This window comes from Chiloscyllium punctatum, chromosome 39 (genome assembly GCF_047496795.1).
Source record: "Chiloscyllium punctatum isolate Juve2018m chromosome 39, sChiPun1.3, whole genome shotgun sequence".
Classification (NCBI taxonomy): domain Eukaryota; kingdom Metazoa; phylum Chordata; class Chondrichthyes; order Orectolobiformes; family Hemiscylliidae; genus Chiloscyllium; species Chiloscyllium punctatum.
The window spans coordinates 25,559,411-25,581,671 of record NC_092777.1 but is presented as its reverse complement, the minus strand read 5'-3'; the positions used below and the strand labels follow the sequence as shown (position 1 = coordinate 25,581,671).

Genomic DNA, 22,261 nt, shown 5'->3' with positions numbered 1-22,261 from the left:
AGTGAATGTCTAACCGCTCTCTTGCTACACACAAGCTCAAGTTTCTCTTAAGCCTAAAACCACCTTCTGTGGCTGTCTTGGCAAGACACAGCAAGCACTGTAGTGAGGTCTGATATCTTCCTCAATGAGGGCATACATCCAAGATATCATCTGCTTAAACAGGCATCTCTCTTGTGGAATTGATTCTTTAGCATATTCAGATAACTTCTTCTTTGACTATGTACTCAATATTGAAGGTATGAGCTTTGTTGTTGACTTGACCCTGGTTTCTTTGACTGCACTTCCCAACCCCAAGATTCTGCATCTGTTCTTGAGCTGTTCACTTGCTTGCAGTCTGCTGTACTCAAGTTCTCATCACTCGGCCACCTCCTACTGGTCCTTTTCAGGTCTAGCATGGATTTCCTGTCATCTCACATGAGGTGACAATCTCATGACCAGGCTTAACTGGACATTAAGCCTGGGTGGCATTTTATTGCTTGGGTGCAATCACCTTCTCTGCAAAATTGCTGACCCTCAAAGCAGCATTATGAAAATCTGACATCAGCAAATTACATCTCCATTTCTGCCACTAGGCAACCAATACTTTGCTGCAAACTTCTTGTCATCTGCCCTAAAATTATTCCTCATGAAACAGGGTCTAACTTTGCTCTATGTAGCTTCTGTAAAGTTCCTTGACATGTTTTATTATGTTAAATATTCCACACAAGTACAAGCTATTGAGTCATATAGAATGGGCAAATAGTTGATTTTAGCCACAAGAGTATTTGGGCCTAGCAAATAGATTTACAGGGTTTGGAGGTAGCAAAAGTCTGTTCCTAATTGGATATTGTTATTCCTGCTGGAAAGTAAATGCTGAGAAAGTAAAGAATTGACTAGGTTATGATTTTTACCCTCATAGGTCAAACTGCTATATGATATTTTCACTAAGCTGTGAATTGAAGATGGGTATTTACCTGTGGAAGCAGATCTCAGCAGACTGAATGGGAAATGAGGGAAAACTCTTTTCTGGTTGGAGTCATATTTTGCACAAAGGAAGACAGCTGTGGTTGTTTGAAGTCAGTCATCTCAGTTCCAGAACATCACAACACAATTCCTCAGGATAATGCCCTAGACCCAACCAGTTGCTTCATCAGTGACCTTCCCGAAGATCAGAAGTAGCCTTTGTTGCACCATGTTCAGCAGTTTGGGGGACTACTCAGTTACTGAGTATTCCCTGTCCAAATGCAACAAAGCCCTAGACAAAACCAGGCTTTGACTAATATGTAGCAAATAACATTCATATAACATGATTATACACAAGAAAAAAATCTACCCATTTCCCTTTGATATTCAATGCTGTTGCCATTGTTGGGTCTTCCATTGTCAACATCCTGGAGGTTACCATTGACCAGAAACTGAACTGAGCCAGCCATATACGCAGTAGTTACGAGAGCAGGGCAGAAGCTTGGAATTCTACAGTAAGTAACTCACCTAAGCCCCTAAAATGCATCCACTATCTACAAGACACAGGTCAGAAGTGTGATGGAATAGTCTCCACTTGCCTGGGTGAGCTCCAATAGCACTCAAGAAGGTCTACACCATCCAAGACCAAAACAGCCCACTTGATTGGCGTCATATCCATCAACTGTAACATTAACTCCTTTCATCACTAATACACAGTGACAGCAATAAATACTATCTTCATGACGTACTGCAGCCATTTGTTAAGATTGCTTTGATAGCACTTTCCATACCTGTGATCTCTACCACCTCAACCAATAAAGGCAGCAGATACACACCAAACCTTCACAAACCTTGCAAAAATATACATCAACACCATTTGTTAACCTGGCTTGGAAATATATCTCTGTTCCTTCATTGATGCTGTATCAATATCCTGGAAGTCTCATCTCAGGAGCAATGTGGGTGCTCCTCAATCTCATGGACTGCAATGGTTCAAGAAGGCATGTCTTAGGATGGTGGTTGTACACACAGTTTAATAAGCGGAATAATATGAAGAAAGCAGTCCTGGAGATTACCAGGGTGCTATCACATCATGCTGGGGAAGACAGGACGTCACCCAGAACTGAACAGGTTTTTTAAAATCTCAAACTAAGTTGAAGGGCGTGGCTATCACTCCTGTCCAATTCAGGGGCCATTCAGTCAAATTCACCAGCATCTGTTGGATTTGTTGTGCCGAGGGAACTGAGAAGGTTGCGTTCTCATGTGCACCTTCTTCTGTTTCCTGCAGCGTCAGTTGTGAAGGGGTGCTGATATCACTGGCCTCCTCAACAGGGAGGGATGTCCTTAAGTCAGCACTGTCACTTCATTCCTCCACATCCTCCAACAGTACGGAAACAAATTAACTCAGTCCAAGCTTTGAATTGATAGGGCTATTTGAATCACACCTCGAGTGAGTAGAAGAAGAACAGAAAGGCTAAGTCATTTGTGAGCAAGCCCCTTGGAGAACAGTCATGTTGAGACGATGGAGGAAGACATTCGCCATATATACCTGTACTGCATGGTCTCTCAGGGTTTTGAACACTTGGTGCTTCATTGAGAGGGTTGCCATCTTTTGACATGGCCTTTTTAGCCCGGATGATTTCCCATTGTGTTACAATAAACAATGCCTGATTTATTACAGACCATCCATTTTCCCCATGCATCTCAGTTGAAGGTTCCAAGTTGTTGTTCTCCACCTTCTCAATGGGCTCATCAACAGTTAATTGGAGGTCTGATGGCTACCTACTTCCCCTCCCACCTTCTCTTTGAAAATCACATTGCGTTCCCAATGTGTACAGAAACAGTCGCCATCTCCAAAGTGTGCAATTCAGTTCAATTGGTATCCACAAGCAAATGAAAATTTAGCTCTGGAATTATACGCATTCACAATTTGAAATATTTGAGCACCCAGATTTTTTGGGGCAAAATCAGTGAGCCAAAACTCAGCATTTAGAAAATAAATCTGATAACCTAAAATGTATTTTAATATAAACCACCTGTAAGCTTTACAATAATACATAGTTTTAAAAATGCAAAATATTCTTCTCACAGTCTTGTTACACTTACAAATAAGATAAGCTTCTATGTCATAATGATTATAAGTTCTAAAATAAAATGCTGAAAAATACAATAATTTAGGCTGCTGAAATGTACGGCAGTTTCTTTTTAATATTCAACCGAATATCAATAAATGTTTCAAAAATACCCATGAAAACCAATGGTACAATTTCAACACAAATATTTAGGATTAGCTAAATCCAAAATTTCTGGTCAGTGTTCACCAGTTTTTGGAACTGCATAAGTCACTTATCAAAAATAAAATAAGCAGGATATTGGCCAAAACTAAGCGACCAGAAATGTCATAGAATCAGAGACCAAAAAGATTCCCCAAGTTGAGAGGCAGCCCAAACCCTTGGGCCATGTAATACAAGGGATTGGATGCAGCAGAGCAAGAAATATAAGTAACTTAAAACAGAGCTGCTTGCCAAAAATATTAATCCTTAGACAACTGTAAGCTAGCCTTGATGACATCACTGCACTATCAGTTATACTACAAGTAGGACTGCTGGTAAAATAAAACAATTGACCACTTTTTTGTGTTTTTTTTAAATGGGGATTCTATCTTCCTTCATCAGCCATGAATGATTCCCATTATCTAAATTTGATTTGGTTTGACAAAGTTGCTGCCTTCTACGAGCCAAACCACAATGCGTGTGCCAAATAAAAGCAAGACTGCTATAATGGTAGCCATTGTTTCAGATATATCTGTTCAAAACTAAATTAAAGAATGCCAATAACTTGGCAGTTTAAAAGTTCTAGTATTACAGAACTTGCTTCTTACTTGAACTCGCCAAAGTTCCTCCAGGGACTTTCATCAGTTTTGGTCAATTGTAGTATTTCACATTAAAGAAAGACCTCAAGCCAGGGAGATATAAAAATGATAGGGCCAAGCCTGCCTACAAAAAATACCTTCATCTCGCACAGATTAGGAGGAAGGAAGTAGGATTGGAAACAATAGAGACATACTTCTCCTCAAAAAAAAGGAAATAAATTGTTTTATTTGGTTACCAGAAGTCATATGTTAATATTGGATGCATTTTATCTTCTTCATTACATAGAATACTTTTATTTCAAAACAATGCCTGCCCTCTGTGACTGTCTCAGTTGTTCTGTGCTGTAGTCCCTGCCCAGTGTAACAGAAAAAAGTAAAATACTGCTGCTGCTGGAAATCCAAAATAAAACAGAATGGGCTGGAAAAACTCAGCAGGTCTAGCAGTATCTTTGGAATAACAAACAGAGTTGCTAATTGCAGTCAATAGTTCTCTTCTCTCAACATGGATGTGGCCAGACTTGATTATGCTCACACACTTTGCTAACCTCCCAACTTCACCCTTCAACTTATTTATAACTGTTGCATATATCTTGCTTTTAATTAAAGCAATTAATTTTCCACAGTACCAACACATCCATCCCCAACTCTTTCATATGCATAATATCCACCAAAAATTCCTACACTCTAGATTCTGCTCTTTTCACACATTTTGGCAGCAGAATCTTCAGTCACTGCCATCCTACTTATTGGGATTCCTTCCCTAAACTTCTAAGCATCTCTCCTTTAAAAGTATCCAAAAATACAACTTTCTAAATTGTACTTTATTTATTTTCCTTAATCCTATTTGTTATGAACCATGGGACATGATTTACCTGAAAGATGCTCTATAAATGGTAGTTTCAACAATAGTCAGTTAGCAAAGTCTGCTATTCTCCTTATTATGACTGACAACTTTACATCAAAGTATGTTGATAGGACATGATGACACCTCATCAACTAATTAAAAATATTAAACATTGTTAACATGAGTGTTAACATGGCATGTCTGGTCAAAGGAACAGACAGTCTATGAAGGCAATACTATAAACATTTCATGATAACTAATGAGCACAACACACTACTCAGAGAAAATCATCTTGTTCTAGCATGAAAATACATGAAATATTATCTTTTTCCCTCAGTAATATTGATTGCTTCTATTCAAGTACTTTCAATTTTCAGTCATTTGAATACTTCATAAGAAGATGGCTGCATTTTACAAAATACATTAAATATAATCCAAGTCAGTAGGTCTGCAGTCCATTGGAGAGCTTCCCATAATTATCTGCCAGATGATAAATAGGATATTACCAAGCAGGGAATCAAATATTTCTTCTTTCTCAAGCATATATTTTGTTTTTCAGCGTTTCCTCTGCTTTCAGGGCCATTTCATTCTCACCAAGTCCTTTATTAGGGTTATTGAAACGCAGTCATGTTGTAACATTACCTTCTTTATTTTTGTTACTGTATGGGGTTTTTGGACTGTCACAGAATCACAATTAGAAGAATTCATTAATTCCCTTGATAATTATCAAATGTTCATTAAATTTAAAGTCACAACACACAAAAAAAATTAATTTCCTTGATACGCAATTTTAAACTGGCAGAGAATTGACATGTCAGCAATAAAAGTTTTTTTCTCAGAAATAACACTTACTTTTACAGACAACAGCCATTAACTTAACCACACCTTCCAGACTTATAACATCACAGTTAATGTTCCTTTCATATAGTCATGAAATTGGAAATTTGGAACTTGTTAACAGGTTTATAAAGCCATGAGGGGCATAGATAAGGTGAATGACAGGTGTCTTTTCCCCACCCTAGGGAAAAGACACCTGTCATTCACCTTAACTATACCCCTCATGGTTTTATAAACCTCTATAAGGTCATCCCTCACCTCCTACCAGTAAAAAAGGTCCTAGCTTATCCAGTCTCTGATTATAACTCAAACCCTCCATTTCTATCAACATACTGGTAAGTCTCTTCTGAACCTCTCCAGCTTAATAATATCCTTCCTAGAATAGGATGACCAGAACTGGACACACTATTCCAGAAGAGGCCTCACCAACATCCTGTACAACCTCAACACGTTGTTCCAACTCTTTTGTTCTGAGCAACGAAGACAAGTGTGCTAAATGCCTCCTTAACCACTCTCAAAATATTATGCAAATTTCAAAGAATAATATATGTGAACCCCTCGGTCCCTGTTCTGCAACACTGGCACAGTGGCTCAGTTGATAGCACTGCTGCCTCACAGCACCAGGGATCAGGGCTCGATTCCAGCCTCGGGCTCTGTGGAGTTTGCGCATTCTCCCTGTGTCGGCATGGATTTCCTCCGGGTGCTCTAGTTTCCTCCCACAATCCAAAGATGTGCAGGTTAGGTGAAATGGCCATGTTAAATTGCCCATAGTGTTCAAGGATGTGTAGGTTAGATGCCTTAGTCAGGGGTAAATGTACAGTAAGAGGGTAAGAAAATGAGTCTGGGTGGGTTACTCTTCAGAGGGTCACTGTGGACTTGTTGGGCCAAATAGCCTGTTTCCACAGTCGGGATTCTAGCTTTACTTTAACGATGCAGCTATTAACCTTTTTACTATATCTTAAGATCTCAATCTCAGATTTAAATTCAACATTTCATCAACAGTATTCATTATGACAGCGTCCACTATATCTTCCCTCATAGTTTTGTTCCTAAATATATGCACTCTTAAGCTAGGAGTAAATCCATTTTATTCAAAACATGGATGTGCACATCACTGACATTTATTTCTCTCACACTCCTTGCAACCTCCTTCTCTCTCCCAAACAGCTTCTCTCTTTCTCCCACTCTGCAGCAGCTCCCCCCACCCTCCCTGTAGTCTCGCCTCCCTCTTCAGCATCCTCCTTATCTTCCTTCCCCCTTACAGCCTCCCCCTCTCCTAACAGACCCTTGCCACCTCCCTGAATCCCTCCAACACTTTTATAGCCTCCCCACAACTTTGTTGCCTTTCCTCAATGTCACAGCTCCCTGCTATTCTCACAGGTCCCTGTTTCCCCTCACCTCCTTTGCAGCCTCCCTTGATTTCCTGGGCAGACATATTGCTCCTGGACCCCTTCTAGCCTCAGCAAAAAGATGCTTGCTGGTCCAACTCCATCTTCCAGTTTTAGTAAAACTACTCTGGTTCCTGCACCCTTCGTACTGGCAGACAACCCCCGGCCATTCTTCCACCAATAGCTCTTAGTTACCTAGCTACTTGCTTCTCATCCAAGTTCAGCTGCTTCTCTCATGTTTGCTGCTCATAGATTCACTTGTGCACCTATCAGCAGTGAGTACAGGAGAGAATCAGGCGGTGATTGGAGGAGGTTCGCTTCATCGTTACTTTCCATTCAACTTACAGTATTGACTTTTCCTTGATCAGCTGCTTCCACAATGAAGTTTCTTCGGTGCTTAGGGGGTTTTGGGGGGCACAGTCACTCACTGCCTTCATGTATTTTAGGCAGTGTAACCAATTCTGAAGTTCGAATACATTTCAATTGAGCTTATTTACACCTTTGAACATATGTAAGTCTATTTTGACATGTTACCAGCATTAAATGCATAACACTCCAGAGAACTGCATATAATAAAAGCTGCAATAATTACAGGAAAATAAATAACACATTTTCCAGTCTTTCTCTTATGCAGATTTCCAGCATTTCTGCAATTCCACAGATCTTGAACACTATGTCCAATTCTTTGTCTATGAAACTTTCCATGAATTATGCAGTACTCATTCAACTACCTCTTAAAGTTAACCACTGTATCTTCCACAGTGATTTCTGACACACCCTGACTCAGATGTGCTGGATCGCTGGTGCGCAGTGATTAATGGGAAACTATGCAACTACTCTTCCATAGGAGAAAAAAAATCTGGACATGTCTCTTTCACAGAACTTGCAACAGTTTCCAACAGACACTGCCCAGGCAGTTCAGCACAGTCCCAGGAAAATCTCTCCTCTCCATTAGTAATACATAAGGTCAGCTATTTGCAGAGTTTTGGATTTACTTTTAGATAAAATAAACTTTTTAAAATCATTTGCTTTACATTCTGTAAAAAGCTCTTAAACCAATTTATTTGGCAGCCAAATTGGAAACAACCTTGGAATCCTTTTCAATTTCAGGAATGAAGGCTTCCTAAGTGCAAGTAGATTTACTTTATTGACATATAGAGTCATAGAGATGTACAGCATGGAAACAGACCCTTTGGTCCAACCCGTCCATGCCAATCAGATATCCCAACCCAATCTAGTCCCACCTGCCAGCACCCGGCCCATATCCCACCAAACCCTTCCTATTCATATCCCCATCCAAATGCCTCTTAAATGTTGCAATTGTACCAGCCTCTACTACTTCCTCTGGCAGCTCATTCCATACATGTACCACCCACTGCGTGAAAAAGGTCACCCCTTAGGTTTCTTTCACATCTTTCCCCTCTCACCCTAAACCTATGCCCTCTAGTTCTGGACTCCCCCACCCCAGGGAAAAGACTTTGTCTATTTATCCTATCCATGCTCCTCATAATTTTGTAAACCTCTATAAGGTCACCCCTCAGCCTCCTACGCTCCAGGGAAAACAGCCCCAGCCTGTTCAGCCTCTCCCAATAGCTCAAATCCTCCAACCCTGGCAACATCCTTGTAAATCTTTTCTGAAACCTTTCAAGTTTCACAACATCTTTCTGATAGGAAGGAGACCAGAATTACATGCATATTCCAACAGTGGTCTAACCAATGTCCTGTACAGCAGCAACATGAACTCCCAACTCCTGTACTCAATTCTCTGACCATTAAACGAAAGCATACCAAACGCCTTCTTCACTATCCTATCTACCTGCGACTCCACTTCAAGGAGCTATAAACCTGCACTCCAAGGTGCCTTTGCTCAGCAACACTCTCTAGGACCTTACCATTAAGTGTATAAGTCCTGCTAAGATTTGCTTTCCCAAAATGCAGCACCTCACATTTATCTGAATTAAACTGCATCTGCCATTTCTCAGCCCATTGGCCCATCTGATCAAGATCCTGTTGTAATCGGAGGTAACCCTCTTCGCTGTCCACTACACCTCCAATCTTGGTATCATCTGCAACTTACTAACGGTACCTCTTATGCTTGCATCCAAATCATTTATATAAGTAGAGGACCCAGCACCGATCCTTGTGGCACACCATTGGTCACAGGCCTCCAGTCTGAAAAACAACCCTCCACCACCACCCTCTGTTTTCTATCTTTGTGCCAGTTCTGTATCCAAATGGCTAGTTCTCCCGGTAATCCGTGAGATCTCACTTTGCTAATCAATCTCCCATGGGGAACTTTGTCGCATGCCCTACTGAAATCCATACAGATCACATCTGCTGTTCTGCCCTGATTAATCCACCTTGTTATTGCCTCAAAAAAACTCAATCAAGTTTGTGAGACATGATTTCCTATGCACAAAGCCATGTTGACTATCCCTAATTAGTCCTTGCCTTTCCAAATACATGTACATCCTGTCCCTCAGGATTCCCTCCAACAACTTGCCCACCACCGAGGTCAGGCTCACTGCTCTATCGTTCCCTGGCTTGTCCTTACCACCCTTCTTAAACAGTGACACCACGTTAGCCAATCTCCAGTCTTCCAGCACCTCACTTGTGACTATCAATGACACAAATATCTCAGCAAGAGGCCCAACAATCACTTTTCTAGCTTCCCATGGAGTTCTAGGGTGCACCTAATCAGGTCCTGGGGATTTATGCCAGTTTTGCCCTTAGTATCTGAGGATTCTTTACTGTTAACACTTCACTGAAGTTTCATAGTGTTCTGCTGTTCATATTTTCATCCCAAAATCTAAGGCAATTTTATTAATCATCAGTGCAACAAATAATATTTTAAACTTCGAGACTATGGTATATTTTTCTTCATTGGGTGGAAGATCTGCTTAAGTCTGAAAAACAGCTCATTATATTTTGCCACTTATCAAGTCACTGCAAAAGCAGAAAGCATAGTGAAGATAACACTGAGAATAATTAAAACTTTGCAAGTACATCTTCACTCACAATTTCGGCCATTATATGTATGTGAAGCTATTTCTGGTTTGCTCAATAATGTTTAACTATACCACTGGGTTGCTATGTATTCTACATAGCATAAAACCAGTGCCTAGGTGTAACTGCAACTAAGCTTTCAAGTCTGCAGTGATAATTATGGCAAAGCATTTAAAAACAGATTGAAGAAAATTGATTTAAAATTCCTACACCACAATAAAGGTAAGCCGAATATTCTCTCAGAAAGTGGCTAACTACATAAATCCTGATCAGAATGGTTCTAATATCTAGTTGAATAGAACCTTTAATTTAGTTTAAAATATTCAAACTACAGACAGTATTGCCCAAATGCAATGGAATGTTGTTTCAAATGAGGTTAGGGTTTCTTCTACTGCAATTCAAAACGCACTTGTTCTGTCATGTCACATATGTAACAATTTAAAATGACCATAATCCAATTTTGGTTTAATGCTTTTGAGAGATTTTAATCAAGTTTAACAATAAATTTGTGTAGGAAGATATTTGTTCACATGATAATCTGTATAACATATCGCCTTAAGCAAGTCAAAGCTGATGGTCCATATCAATTTTCTGGATAAAGCTTCCTTCCAATAACTTACATTACAACTAGAAATCAGTGCTATAATTACAACAATGAAATAAAATCCTGAAACAATTATAGATTCAAGCTATTTTATATAGTCAAAAGAAAAAATACAAACAAAAATCAAATTTTATTAAGTTTTGAGGGTATCAGAAAATTACTCATTAAACTGCTATAATTCCTCAACATTATCGTACTTTCAGTAAGGAAATACAATTTGCAAATTTTCAGTTCCTAAGATTTAAAAGAAAATATCAAATAACAGTTCAGTTTAAACTTGAGTTTTAAAAGCATTTTGTTTTTTAGTATGGGACACTTGATGTTTTGATGGTTTAGGCAGTATCTCAGCTACACAGCTTTGGAGGGTCATGAGTTTGATCCCCAATCTGTGCTGTGCTGTGCTGGGGGCATTACAATTTGACTCTGGACCGGAGGTAGTGGCAGGTGATCTTGTCAGAAAGATGAATTACGAGCCACACTTTTCACTCCAAAAGCAACTATTGGGTCTACTTGTCATCCTCATCAACAATAACAACTACAGTTCATCTGGCAACTTTGAAACAGCAAAACATTCCAAGCAACCACACAGGACAGCTATGGAACCACACATGGAAATAGTATGGCTGATGACCAAAAACCTGATCCATTAATTCTGTTCTTCGGAAAACGAGCATAAAAATTTTAAAAATCAAGACATGGCTAAAACAGTAATCAAGATCGCCCAGCAGGGGAGTCTGGGTGAATGATGAGGGTTAGAACATGGGCAGTGCGTTTTTAAGACAAGAAATGTATGAAGGGTAGAACTTGGAGACTAGTCTTCAGGTAATTGGAGTGATTAGTTTAGAGATAACAAAGGCATTGAGGGTTTCAGCAGGGATTTGGATGCACATTATCAAACTGCTTTCATGCCCCACTAACACTTAGTATTTGGTACAAAACTGTTATTTAATCCCCATGGCAGCAATGTTTCAGCTTTATACAAGAACAAACAATTCCATATCCAAATGTAAAATTCACAGCAATAACATTAACATTGAGATCCTACAGAAACATACAGGTAAATTGCCCCACTCAAAGGGCTTCCTGCCTGTCGAAGATTGTTCTAAGACTTTTCTAAATCAATAGCTAGATATCTTGCAGATAAATTTATTTCTTTTGATTTTAAGTGCTAAGCTGTTTGAGATGCTTGCTCTATGTTTATTCCATCTGTAAAATATGACTGAACACTTTTAACTTGGAGACAACAATCTAATGGAGGGGCCACAAAGAATAACACTATTCTAAGACCAAAACTTAGGGAATCACAATTAAATCTAGGAATATTAATCCAAATACAGGAGTGACTAAATTCCCAGTCAGTAAGTATTCAGAAGGACCTCTGATCTGATGGTGGAACTCAATTCCTCATCATAAAAGCAAGTGCTGGGAATAACATCTGAAATGTAGACAAGTCTTCCTCATCACGTTTACAGCAAATAATTTTGGCTTGTAAGATTTCTGAATTTCTAACCTTTTTACTTTTAACAAACAAATTGCTTAAGAAGTGGAACTTCTCATAAAATTTCAGAGATAACGAAAATATCCATTTCAGAGTTCTTCACAGTGATCATATCCTATGCTGACAGTGACATGGTTCTGGATTCCTAGAGTGTCACCATCTACTTCCAGTGTACAATCTGCAAACTCGAGCTTGTTAAAAAATTTATCCTGTGATGCGGGCGTCACTGGCTGGCCAGCATCAATTGCCCGTCTCTAAGTGCCCTTGAGAAGGTGTTGGTGAACTGCCTTCTCAAGTTGCTGCAGTCCACCTGCTGTGGATTGACCCACAATGCCGTTAGGGAGGAAATTCAAGGATTTTAACCCAGCAACAGTGAAGGGACAGCGATATATTTCCAATTCAGGATGGTGAGTGGCTTGGAGGAGAACTTGAAAGTGTTGGTATTGCCATGTATCTCCTGCCCTTGTCCTTCTAGATGGAAGTGGTCATGAATTTGAAAGGTGCTGTTTGAGGATCTTTGATGAATTTCTGCAGTGCTTGTAGATAGTACACACTGCTGCCACTGAGCATCGATAGTGGAGAGATTGGATGCTTGTAGATGCAGTGCCAATCAAGCAGGCTGCTTTGCCCTGGATGGTGTCAAGCTTTTTGAGTGATGTTGGAACTGCACCCATCTCAGCAAGTGGGGAGTATTCTATCACACTCCCGACTTGTGCCTGGTGGATGATGGACAGGCTTTGGGGAGTCAGGATGTGAGCTACTCACTGCAGTATTCCTCACATTTGACCTGCTGTTATAGCCATTGCGTTTATCTGGCGAGTCCAGTTGAGTTTCTGGTCAATGCTAACCTCCAGGATATTGATTGTAGGGGATTCAGTAATACCATTGAATGTCATGGGGTAGTGGTCAGATTGTCTCTTACTGGCAATGGCCATAGCCTGGCATTTGTGTGGCATGATGTTACTTGCCACGGGTCAACCTAAGCCTGGATATTATACAGAGCTTGTTGCATTTGAACATGGACTGCTTCAGTATCTGAGGAGTCAGGAATAATGCTGAACATTGTGCAATCATCGGCGAACATCTCCACTTCCGACCTTATGATGGAGGGAAGGTCATTGATGATGTTGCTGAAGATGGTTGACTCTAGGACACTACACTGGGAACTCCTACAGAGATAACCTAGAGATGACCTGGAGATGAGATGACTGACCTCCTACAATCATAACCAAATTCCTATGTGCCAGGTATGACTCTAGCCACTGGAGAGTTTTCCCTCTCCCCCAATGCCCATTGATTCCATTTCTGTCAGGGCTCCCTGATGCCGCACTCAGTCAAATGCAGCCTCAATGTCTAGAGCTGTCACTGTCAGCTCTTTTGTCCATGTTTGAACTAAGGCTGTAATGAAGTCAGGAGCTGAGTGACCCTGGCAGAACCCAAACTGGGCAACACTGAGCAGATTATTGCTGAGCAAGCGCTGCTTGATAGCACTACTAATGACACCTTCCATTAACTTACAGATGACTGAGAGGAGGCAGGGAGGTATTTGGCTGGGTTGAATTTGTCCTACTTTTATGTACAGGACATACCTGGGCAATTTTACACATTTTCAGGTAGATGCCAGTATTGTAACTGTGCACAGGAACAGCTTGGAGAGGGGAGCGGCACACATTCTGGAGCTCAGGTCTTCAGTACTATTGTCAGAATATTGTCAGGGCTTGTGGCCTTCGCAGCATCCAGTGTCTCCAACTGTTTCTTGATATCACGTGCAGTGAATCGAATTAGCCAAACGCTGGCGCCAGTAATGCTGGGGTGCACTGGAGGAGGCCAAGATGGATCATCCACTTGCACTTGTGACTGAAGATTGCTGCAAAAGCTTCAGCCTTCTTTTTCGAACTGATTAGATTAGATTACATTAGATTAGATTACATTACATTACAGTGTGGAAACAGGCCCTTCGGCTCAACAAGTCCACACTGACCCACCAATGAGCAACCCACCCATACCTCTATATTTAACCCTTACCTAACACTACGGGCAATTTAGGATGGCCAATTCACCTGGCCTGCACATCTTTGGACTGTGGGAGGAAACCGGAGCACCCGGAGGAAACCCACGCCGACACGGGGAGAACGTGCAAACTCCACACAGTCAGTCGCCTGAGGCGGGAATTGAAACTGGGTCTCTGGCGCTGTGAGGCAGCAGTGCTAACCACTGTGCCACCGTGCCACCCACGGTGCTGAGCTTTTTCATCATTGAGGATGGGGATATTTCTGAAGCCTCCTCCTCTAGGGAGTTGTTCAATTGTCTACTACCATTCATGACTAGATGTAGCAGGACTGCAGAACTTTGATCTGATGTAGTAGTGGTAGAAGTCTGGTATTTTAGCATAACACACAAATTAATTCCCTTACACAAACTAAATTGATATACTGTCTTTTTTCAAAACTGTAGACATCCATTTTCAATTAATTGTCTTGGTTGAAAATGACTGAGTATGCACAGGTCAGAACTGCAAGATAGGAGTTTGTATTTCAAACAACTAGTGATAAAGCTGGGCTCAGCGATACCTAGTGAGCTATAAATTCAGTTCCCAACAATACTTGTTGAAGACAATAAAACTGACCAAGGATTGTTAGCTCAAGTAAGTCTACTCTGTGCAAAAACGATTGTGGGGGATGTTTGCAAATTACTGTTCCAATTAGGCATGAATTGCCCTCACTGCATTCAGCCTGTTTGTAACTGGAGAGGTGGTGACATGCTGATAATGTCATTGAACTAGTGATTCAAAGTCCAGACTAATGTTCTAGGGACACTGGTTCAAATTCCGTCTTGGTAGACAGTGAAATCTGAGTTCAGTGAAAAAACAAAGCAGGACTAACGGCGACCATGTAACCACTGATGATTGTTATAAACATTTATCTAGTTCACTAACATCATTTAGAAAAGAAAACCTGCCAGCTGGCCTATATGTGACTCCAGACCCGCAACAATGGGCTGACACCAATGACATCAACTGAAATGGAGGAGGTTCGGTAAAATGGAGTTGAAATAGATAATCTTGAGTGGTGGGGCATGCTCAAGGGACTGAATGGCAATCATCTGCTCCTATTCAAAGTCCCTCTTCCAAAACCCCTCTCCAAACTTACTCACTCACTCAGTATTTTGGCCTTTTCAACACCAATACAGCAACATTGAGCCATCCTGGGAGCCACTAGGCCCCTTCATGCTCAAGTCATCATGACAGAAACATAGCAAAAATTCACTGCCCAACCCAGACTCAGGCTTTGGTGAGTTCCACTGACCCGGAGAGCCTCTCCTTGGAATCTATTGAACATTGTGGCTGCAGTGAGTGGCCAGCAACAGAACATGCTTTCCCAAAAGGAGAGTGATGTCAGTCATGTCCCACTGAGTCTGAGTGGCATCTGCCCTAGGCTTGCCCCCCGTCTCGTGTGGAGGTTTTATGGGCTTGAAGAAAGGGCACATTAGAGACTTAGTGACAAATGGGAGGGGGAGAGCTAAAGAAAATGCAAAGGGAATGAATTCTGCAATCCAAAAAGAGAATCACATCCTTGAATTACTAAGGATATGAAATTCAAAAGTGTCAGGTGAGACGAAACGTCACCAACCCGAAATATTAATTCTATTTCTCTCTACACAGAGGCTTCCAGTACCTGTTAGCACTTTGCTATTGTCTAAAGTCTTCAGTTGTCTTGACCACAAGTTGATTTTAAAATAATATCCGTTCACTATGAAACAATGATCTACAAATTTTAAACTTCTCAGTTTAAAGCAAATACAACTTTCTTAAAATGCTGAAAGTGGCTCCGCATCGACATGTTGTTTCTATTTTACGACCTCCTGAGCTTAATACAAAACAGGAAATATTGATTGAAGAACCCTTCTTTTTGAGAAATGCAGATATACAAATTCAACAAACTAAATCTTTTTTCTCCTTTTGGAGCAAATTTTAGCAGATATTTTCTGGAATTCCACTGATTCACCAAGGATGTTTAATGAAAATATTAAGTAGCAGTTTTAGTTGTTTATATTATTCTTTCCCTCCTCCTTAGTATATCTTTCGTCTTGGGTACTCTATAGATTATTTGTAAATTAGGGCATATAATCTATGAGAATTCCTAACTCTAATGATGATATCATAAGTATTTACATACCGTGGATTCAGTAAGTCCTCCTACTGAAACAGTGAGACCCAGCAGAACACGGTACTGGTAAGTTGGAAGCCCAAGAAGCTTTGTGATAGGAGGGAAAGCTTGAGAGGGTGCACTCCAATTCAGGGTTTCAAATTCTGACCTGGAATTAGAGATTAAAAGCATGAATTAAAACCTTTAAAGGAGGAGGAATCCCCAGAGCCTGAGCTTGGGCTAGTTTTAGTAAATTGGTGCCCGTGTTCTGTTGTCATGATCTGGCTATGCGGGCTCCCATAGCTAGTGTTAATGTAATGGCAGTGTTACAATCCAGGAAATTCCAGGTGCTGGAGGAACTTGGTTTTAAAATCAAACTTGACAAGAAGGGAATTACTCAACTTTGGTAATAAGAAGCTGATAATAGCATAATTTACCCCAAAGTCAAATCTTTCAGTCAGATAATAGGCAGGTGTAAAAGATGCCCCATCAACTTCTCTTTCAACATGTTCCCTATGAATCTGTCACATTTGAAGAGGATCAGTAAGCTACTCCATTCAAGGTATTTTCACAGATTTAAATTTGAGAGTTACAAATTACACTCTTGCCAAAGCTAAACTTAATTATTTTCTGCAATAACTGCTGTACATTCATATTGTTTTATTATCATAGAAAATATTTTCACAAGTACATTCCCCAACAACTTTTTGGCTCTACTTTCCAAAATAACTGCAAGTGATTAATGAATTTAGGAATAAAACTATCGGCAATTTTGTTTTAGCATCAGCTTCAAGAACTCTAGATTATAGCAGTATTCTCCGTTATCCTTGTTAATCCATTTTTCTGTCCCTACACTAGCTGTCTTTGAATTTCTGTCCAAAATTCAAGATGGCACCAGAGCTTGGCAACAATTTGTTATATATGGTGATCGTATTCTTACAATCACGCTGCTCTTCTAAACCTCAATTCTATCAGAATTACTAACAATATTCTCTAAAATTTACTTTCAGCTTGAAAGATTCCAAGACTCGACTACCAACACTGGTGGAACTGCAAGCCTAGGGAAACAAAGGCCTTAACATTTTCCCCAGACTGATCTCCTTCTGTAAACCTGGAACTGAAGCCTGACTAGTGCAGGAACAAGATCTGACCCCACAGTGACCCCACATCAAGAAGGCCCAACTGAACCAGCCACAAGACACCAAGGAACGCTCAAGGCCACAACTAGAGCTTAGGATCCTCAACAGGAGTACACACTTACCTCTGGGAGCAGCAGTCTTCCCTCACCGATTCCCAGGGTGGACCTAGAGTAGCCATCTACCCAAGAAACGTGGGAGACACACTGGACTTCAGGTGAGACTGAAACCTCAGGGTTTCAAATCCCCTACTCCCCAGCCACTGGCAAACATCCAAGCCATTGAGAACAAAATGGACGAACTTAAAGCTATGCTTACCTTCCAAAAGGTATTTACAGAATGCTGTGTGCTCTGTTTTACAGAGACATGGCTCCCTCCTGCAACACCTGACTATACCTTACAATCTGAGGATTTCTCATTTCGCCAAATAGGCTGCTTGGCAACCTCAGGTAAGACAAGGGCTGGTGAGGTTTGCCTCCTAATCAACACCTCCTGGTGCTGAGCATGGCAACCCTGGCAAGTTATTGCTCCTCGGACCTAGAATATCTTGCAGTAAAGTTCACCTCCACTAGCCTGACAGCAGTCTACATCTCATCCCATGTGGAAATGAAGAGTGTACTTGATAAAGCATACAACACTACAAACAGTCTGGAGACAGAGTACCTCCAAGGCCTTGGTCATCATGGCCAGTGACATCAACCACAACAACCTCAAGAATGGGCTTCCAAAATACCATAAACATGTTTCCTGTACCACCAGAGGTCTGAACATTCTTGGCCATTACTATATAACCATCAAAAGATGCCTCCACTCCATTGCCCAACCGCATTTTGGAAAATCAGATCATAATGCTGTGTTTCGCCTCCCAATTTACAAACAGAAATTGAAGCATGAGGACCCCAGACAGGAAGTATTGCAGTGTTGGTCTGAAACAATAGAAGGGATATTACAGGACTGCTTAGAGTCAGTGGGCTGGACCATATTCAAGAACTCAGTGGCCAACCTAATGAGAAAGTCACTACCTTTACAGACTTCATTAGGAAGCGTGTAAAAGATTGCATGCCAAAGACATTAATCCGAACGTATCCCAACCGGAAACCACAAATGAACCAGGAAATCCTCTCCCTGCTGAAGTTCAGGTCTGAAGTGTACAAGTCGGGCAACCTTGACCTGTACAGGAAATCCAGGTACAACCTTCATAAGGCCATCAGAAATGCCAGGAGGCAAACGAAGCTTGGAGACTCAGACCAACCACATGGACACCCATCATTTGTGTCAAGGCTTACATGACATAACAGCGGGCAACAGTACATCCCTTCCCAACGAGTTAAATGCATCCTACGCTCGCTTTGAGTCAGTGAAATTCAATGAAACAATGTCACCTAACACAACACTCTCGGATGCACCTGTTACTGCCGCAGATGTTAGATTGGCTTTCTTAAGAGCAAACTCATTGAAGCTCGGATGGAATTCCCATTTCAGGTGTTGCGCAGAACAGTAGGCTTGAGTATTCCCAGACATCTTTAACCTCTCTTTACTATGATTTGAATTCCCACCTGCTTCAAGAAGACCACTATCATCCCTGTGCCAAAGAGAAGTCATGCAGCATTCCCCAATGACTATCACCCAGTGGTTCTGACCTCCACAATTACAATGTGCTTTAAGAGGTTACTCGTGGCACACATCAACTCCAGCCGACCAAACTGCCTTGATCCTTTGCGATTCACCTACCAACGCAACAGGTCCATTGCAAACACCATCTCCCTGGACCTATACTCATCCTTGGAACATCTGGATAACAAGGATACCTATGTCTACAGTTCGCCTTACTGTCTACAGTTCTGTCTTCAACACCACAATTCCAAACAAACTCATCCCTAAACCAAGGTCTCAGCTCCCCCCTCTCTAACTAGATTCTTAACTTCCCGACCTACAGACGAGAATCAATAAGAATTGATGACAACACCTCCTCCACCATAATCCTCAACACTGCTGCCTCACAAGGCTGCATACTCAGCCCCCTACTATACTCCTTATACACACATGACTGTGTGGCCAAATTCCACACTAACTCCATTGACAATATTGCTGACAACATCACTATTGTAGGTCGGATTTCAAACAACAAGACAGAATACAGGAAAGAGATGGAGTGCTTAGTGGCATGGTGAAAAGACAACAAGCTCTCCATCAACATTAGCAAAATGAAGGAGCTGGTCATTGACTTCAGGAAGCTGAGTGGAGGGCACACCCCTGTCTGCATCAGTGGTGCTGAGGTGGAGATGGTTGACAGGATCAAGTTCCTGAGAATGATGATAACCACTAATTTATCCTGGTCCACCCATATCGATGCGATGGTCAAGAAAGCACATCAACATCTCTACCTCCTCAGGCTACTAAGGAAATTTGGTCACAGAGACTCTCATCAATTTTTATAGATGCATCCTACGTGGATGCATCACAGCGAGGTACAGCAACTGCTTTTCCCAAGACCGAAAGAAACTACAGAGAGTTGTCCATTACGCAAAGCAACCTTCCATCCACTGACTCCATATAATCTTCCTGTTGCCTCAGGAAAGCAACCAGCATAATCAAAGACCCCTCTAACCTAGGGTTATACTCTCTTCCACCCTCTTCCATCAGGCAGAAGATATAAAAACTTGAATATATGCATGAATAGATTCAAGAACAGCTTCTTCCCTGCTGTTGTCAGACTTGTGAACAGACTTCTCAAATGTTAATTCTGATTTCTCTTTCTGCACCTTATGGCAGCTGTAACAATGTATGCACTCTGCATGGTATGATCTGCCTATATAGCAAGAAAAACAACACTTTTCCTAGTATCTCAGTGCATGCAAGAACAAAGAAAAAATCCACTTCACTTTCGTGTATCTTCTTCATTCACAATATCTGTGCTATCAATATTTTGTGAGGAATAATGTTGAAATTCAAGTTCAATTTATACTTCCTGTTCTTTTGTGTTTTGTGAACTTGGTATCGGGAGATACTCTTTCTATATACGTATTTTCAATGAAGTGAAGAGAATGAGATGACTGTTTAGTCCTATTAAAAAACAGTAGAGAGAAAACACTGCAGTTGTCTCATGGCAGGACTCCAAAGACACACAGGGGCAGAAAAATCCAGAGGCAGAAAGTATATGGGTATTCCAGAGAGTGGAAGCAGGACAATTAAACTCTTCAACTAAAAAAATACCTATAATATTGGTAAAATCTGAGTTTATTGAATGCATGTGCTTGGTCTGAAGTTAAAGCAATAGTAAAGTAACTGTTAATTTACAGTTTCTCAGCGAGAGAAGAAAAGCATCCAGCAGATATGAGGGTCTTCTAATAACTCACCTCGGAAAAATATTCTCTAGCTCCTCCCGGTGTGGAACATGTGGAACTACAGGGTTGTCAAAATGCAAAATTCGAAGAAAAACTGAGCCAGCATGCGCTCGAAATCGATCAATCTTCTCAGCTGACAGTTGAGCCAGGTAGCACATCATTTGTCTACAACTGCATAGAAACGAGATGAAACATCAGTGCCAAAGAATTCTATAGTTTTAATTCTTAAAAGATGAACTACCATCACAAAAGTGGATTATCTGGTCAGTGTCAAATTGCTTTGTGCAAACTAGCTGCTACAGTTCTTAAATTACAACAGTGACACCTCACTAAATATGTAGCACTGACTGCAATGCACTTACCTTGAAGTCATGAAAGGCACTAGGACAATGTAAAACATGAAAGTCCCCGCAGAATGACATTCTTGAAAAGCCAGGGCTGAAAGGTCATTGTCGGTAGGTGGGAACATGGAATGATTAGATTAGTTATGACTTTGTTGAATGACAGTACAGGATCGATGAGTTGAGCAGCCTAGTCTGCTCCTAATTTGCATGTTTTATGTACTTGCAGTTATATGGGACCTTTCACCATCTTGGCCATCTTAAAGTTCTTCACAACCAATAATACTTTTTATGTTTAGTTATTATTATAATGTGGAAATGCAACAGCTAAAATACACAGAGCAAAAGTTTCAATATCAATCTTCCATGTAGTCAGGATCTATGAAACAGATGAAAGTTAAGATGACTGCAGAATTTTTAACTGCGATAGCAGCATCCAATACAATTAGTTTGATGTCTGGCCCCAGGGCTTTTGGATTGATCAATACTGAGATGTACCTCTCATCGGACATTTAAAGAAATAAACTCACCTTGTACTTGCTAACAGCTTTGTAGAGAACATGGTGATCTAGCTACAGATAAACTGCATATCCTTCCCAAAGTAGAAGTGTCAGGAGCTGAAGGTTGATAAGTAGGGAGAATTTATATCTAAGCAATCACATGAAAATGAAGTATTTAATGGTCCAACCCTTTAGTCTCCAGATCATTAGTGACCAGGCACATAACAGGAGATGAGAGTTGGACCTATGGGATTCCTGACACTTTGACCTTTGTGAGAATTGACCAGGAAGTTTGAATTTCTGATGGGCAATTACAAAGCTATCTGGGACCCTCCAAAGACTTGGGACAGATCACCTTAGTTACCTGAAAGATTACCCAGGAAATGTTAAGACAGAAAAACCTTGTGTAACTCATGGTAATAATCCAAATTATTGCCTCAGTCAGACACAGACAACACCCAACCTCTCTGGCTCCCTAACTACTCATATCAATGACCATCAAGTCCCTCAACTACGCTCCCAGTGCCTCATTACACTATCCAATCTCTTGTCTCCAGAGCACTGAAATATCCCTCAAACAAACTAGTTCCTGATTTAACTATCCCTCCACAACACCCATCCACCCTCCCAACATGTCACCTCAGCCAACTGCCGCTCTATCTACCTAATTATTAACCACATTTACTCATTTATTCACTGGAGACCTTTAAAATGGCCTTACAGCTGTAAAAAGGGAGCTTTTCCTGCCTTTATCCAACAGAGATCTTGAGGGACTCTGAAATCCAAGTTTCTAAGAAAGCCAGG

General features: G+C 40.9%; 1 protein-coding gene across 2 annotated transcripts in view; it reads right to left on the bottom strand.

Annotated features, from left to right (window-relative positions):
- The window catches only part of tbcd (tubulin folding cofactor D), a 282,112-nt gene that overhangs the window by 27,021 nt on the left and 232,830 nt on the right, over nucleotides 1-22,261 (bottom strand). For both annotated transcript variants that reach the window (XM_072558324.1, XM_072558323.1), the window contains exons 31-32: nucleotides 20,629-20,787; nucleotides 16,167-16,305 (exon numbers count right to left, since the gene is read on the bottom strand). In XM_072558324.1, coding sequence (XP_072414425.1) covers nucleotides 16,167-16,305; nucleotides 20,629-20,787 — 298 coding nt within the window. The remainder of the gene's footprint in view (nucleotides 1-16,166; nucleotides 16,306-20,628; nucleotides 20,788-22,261) is intronic.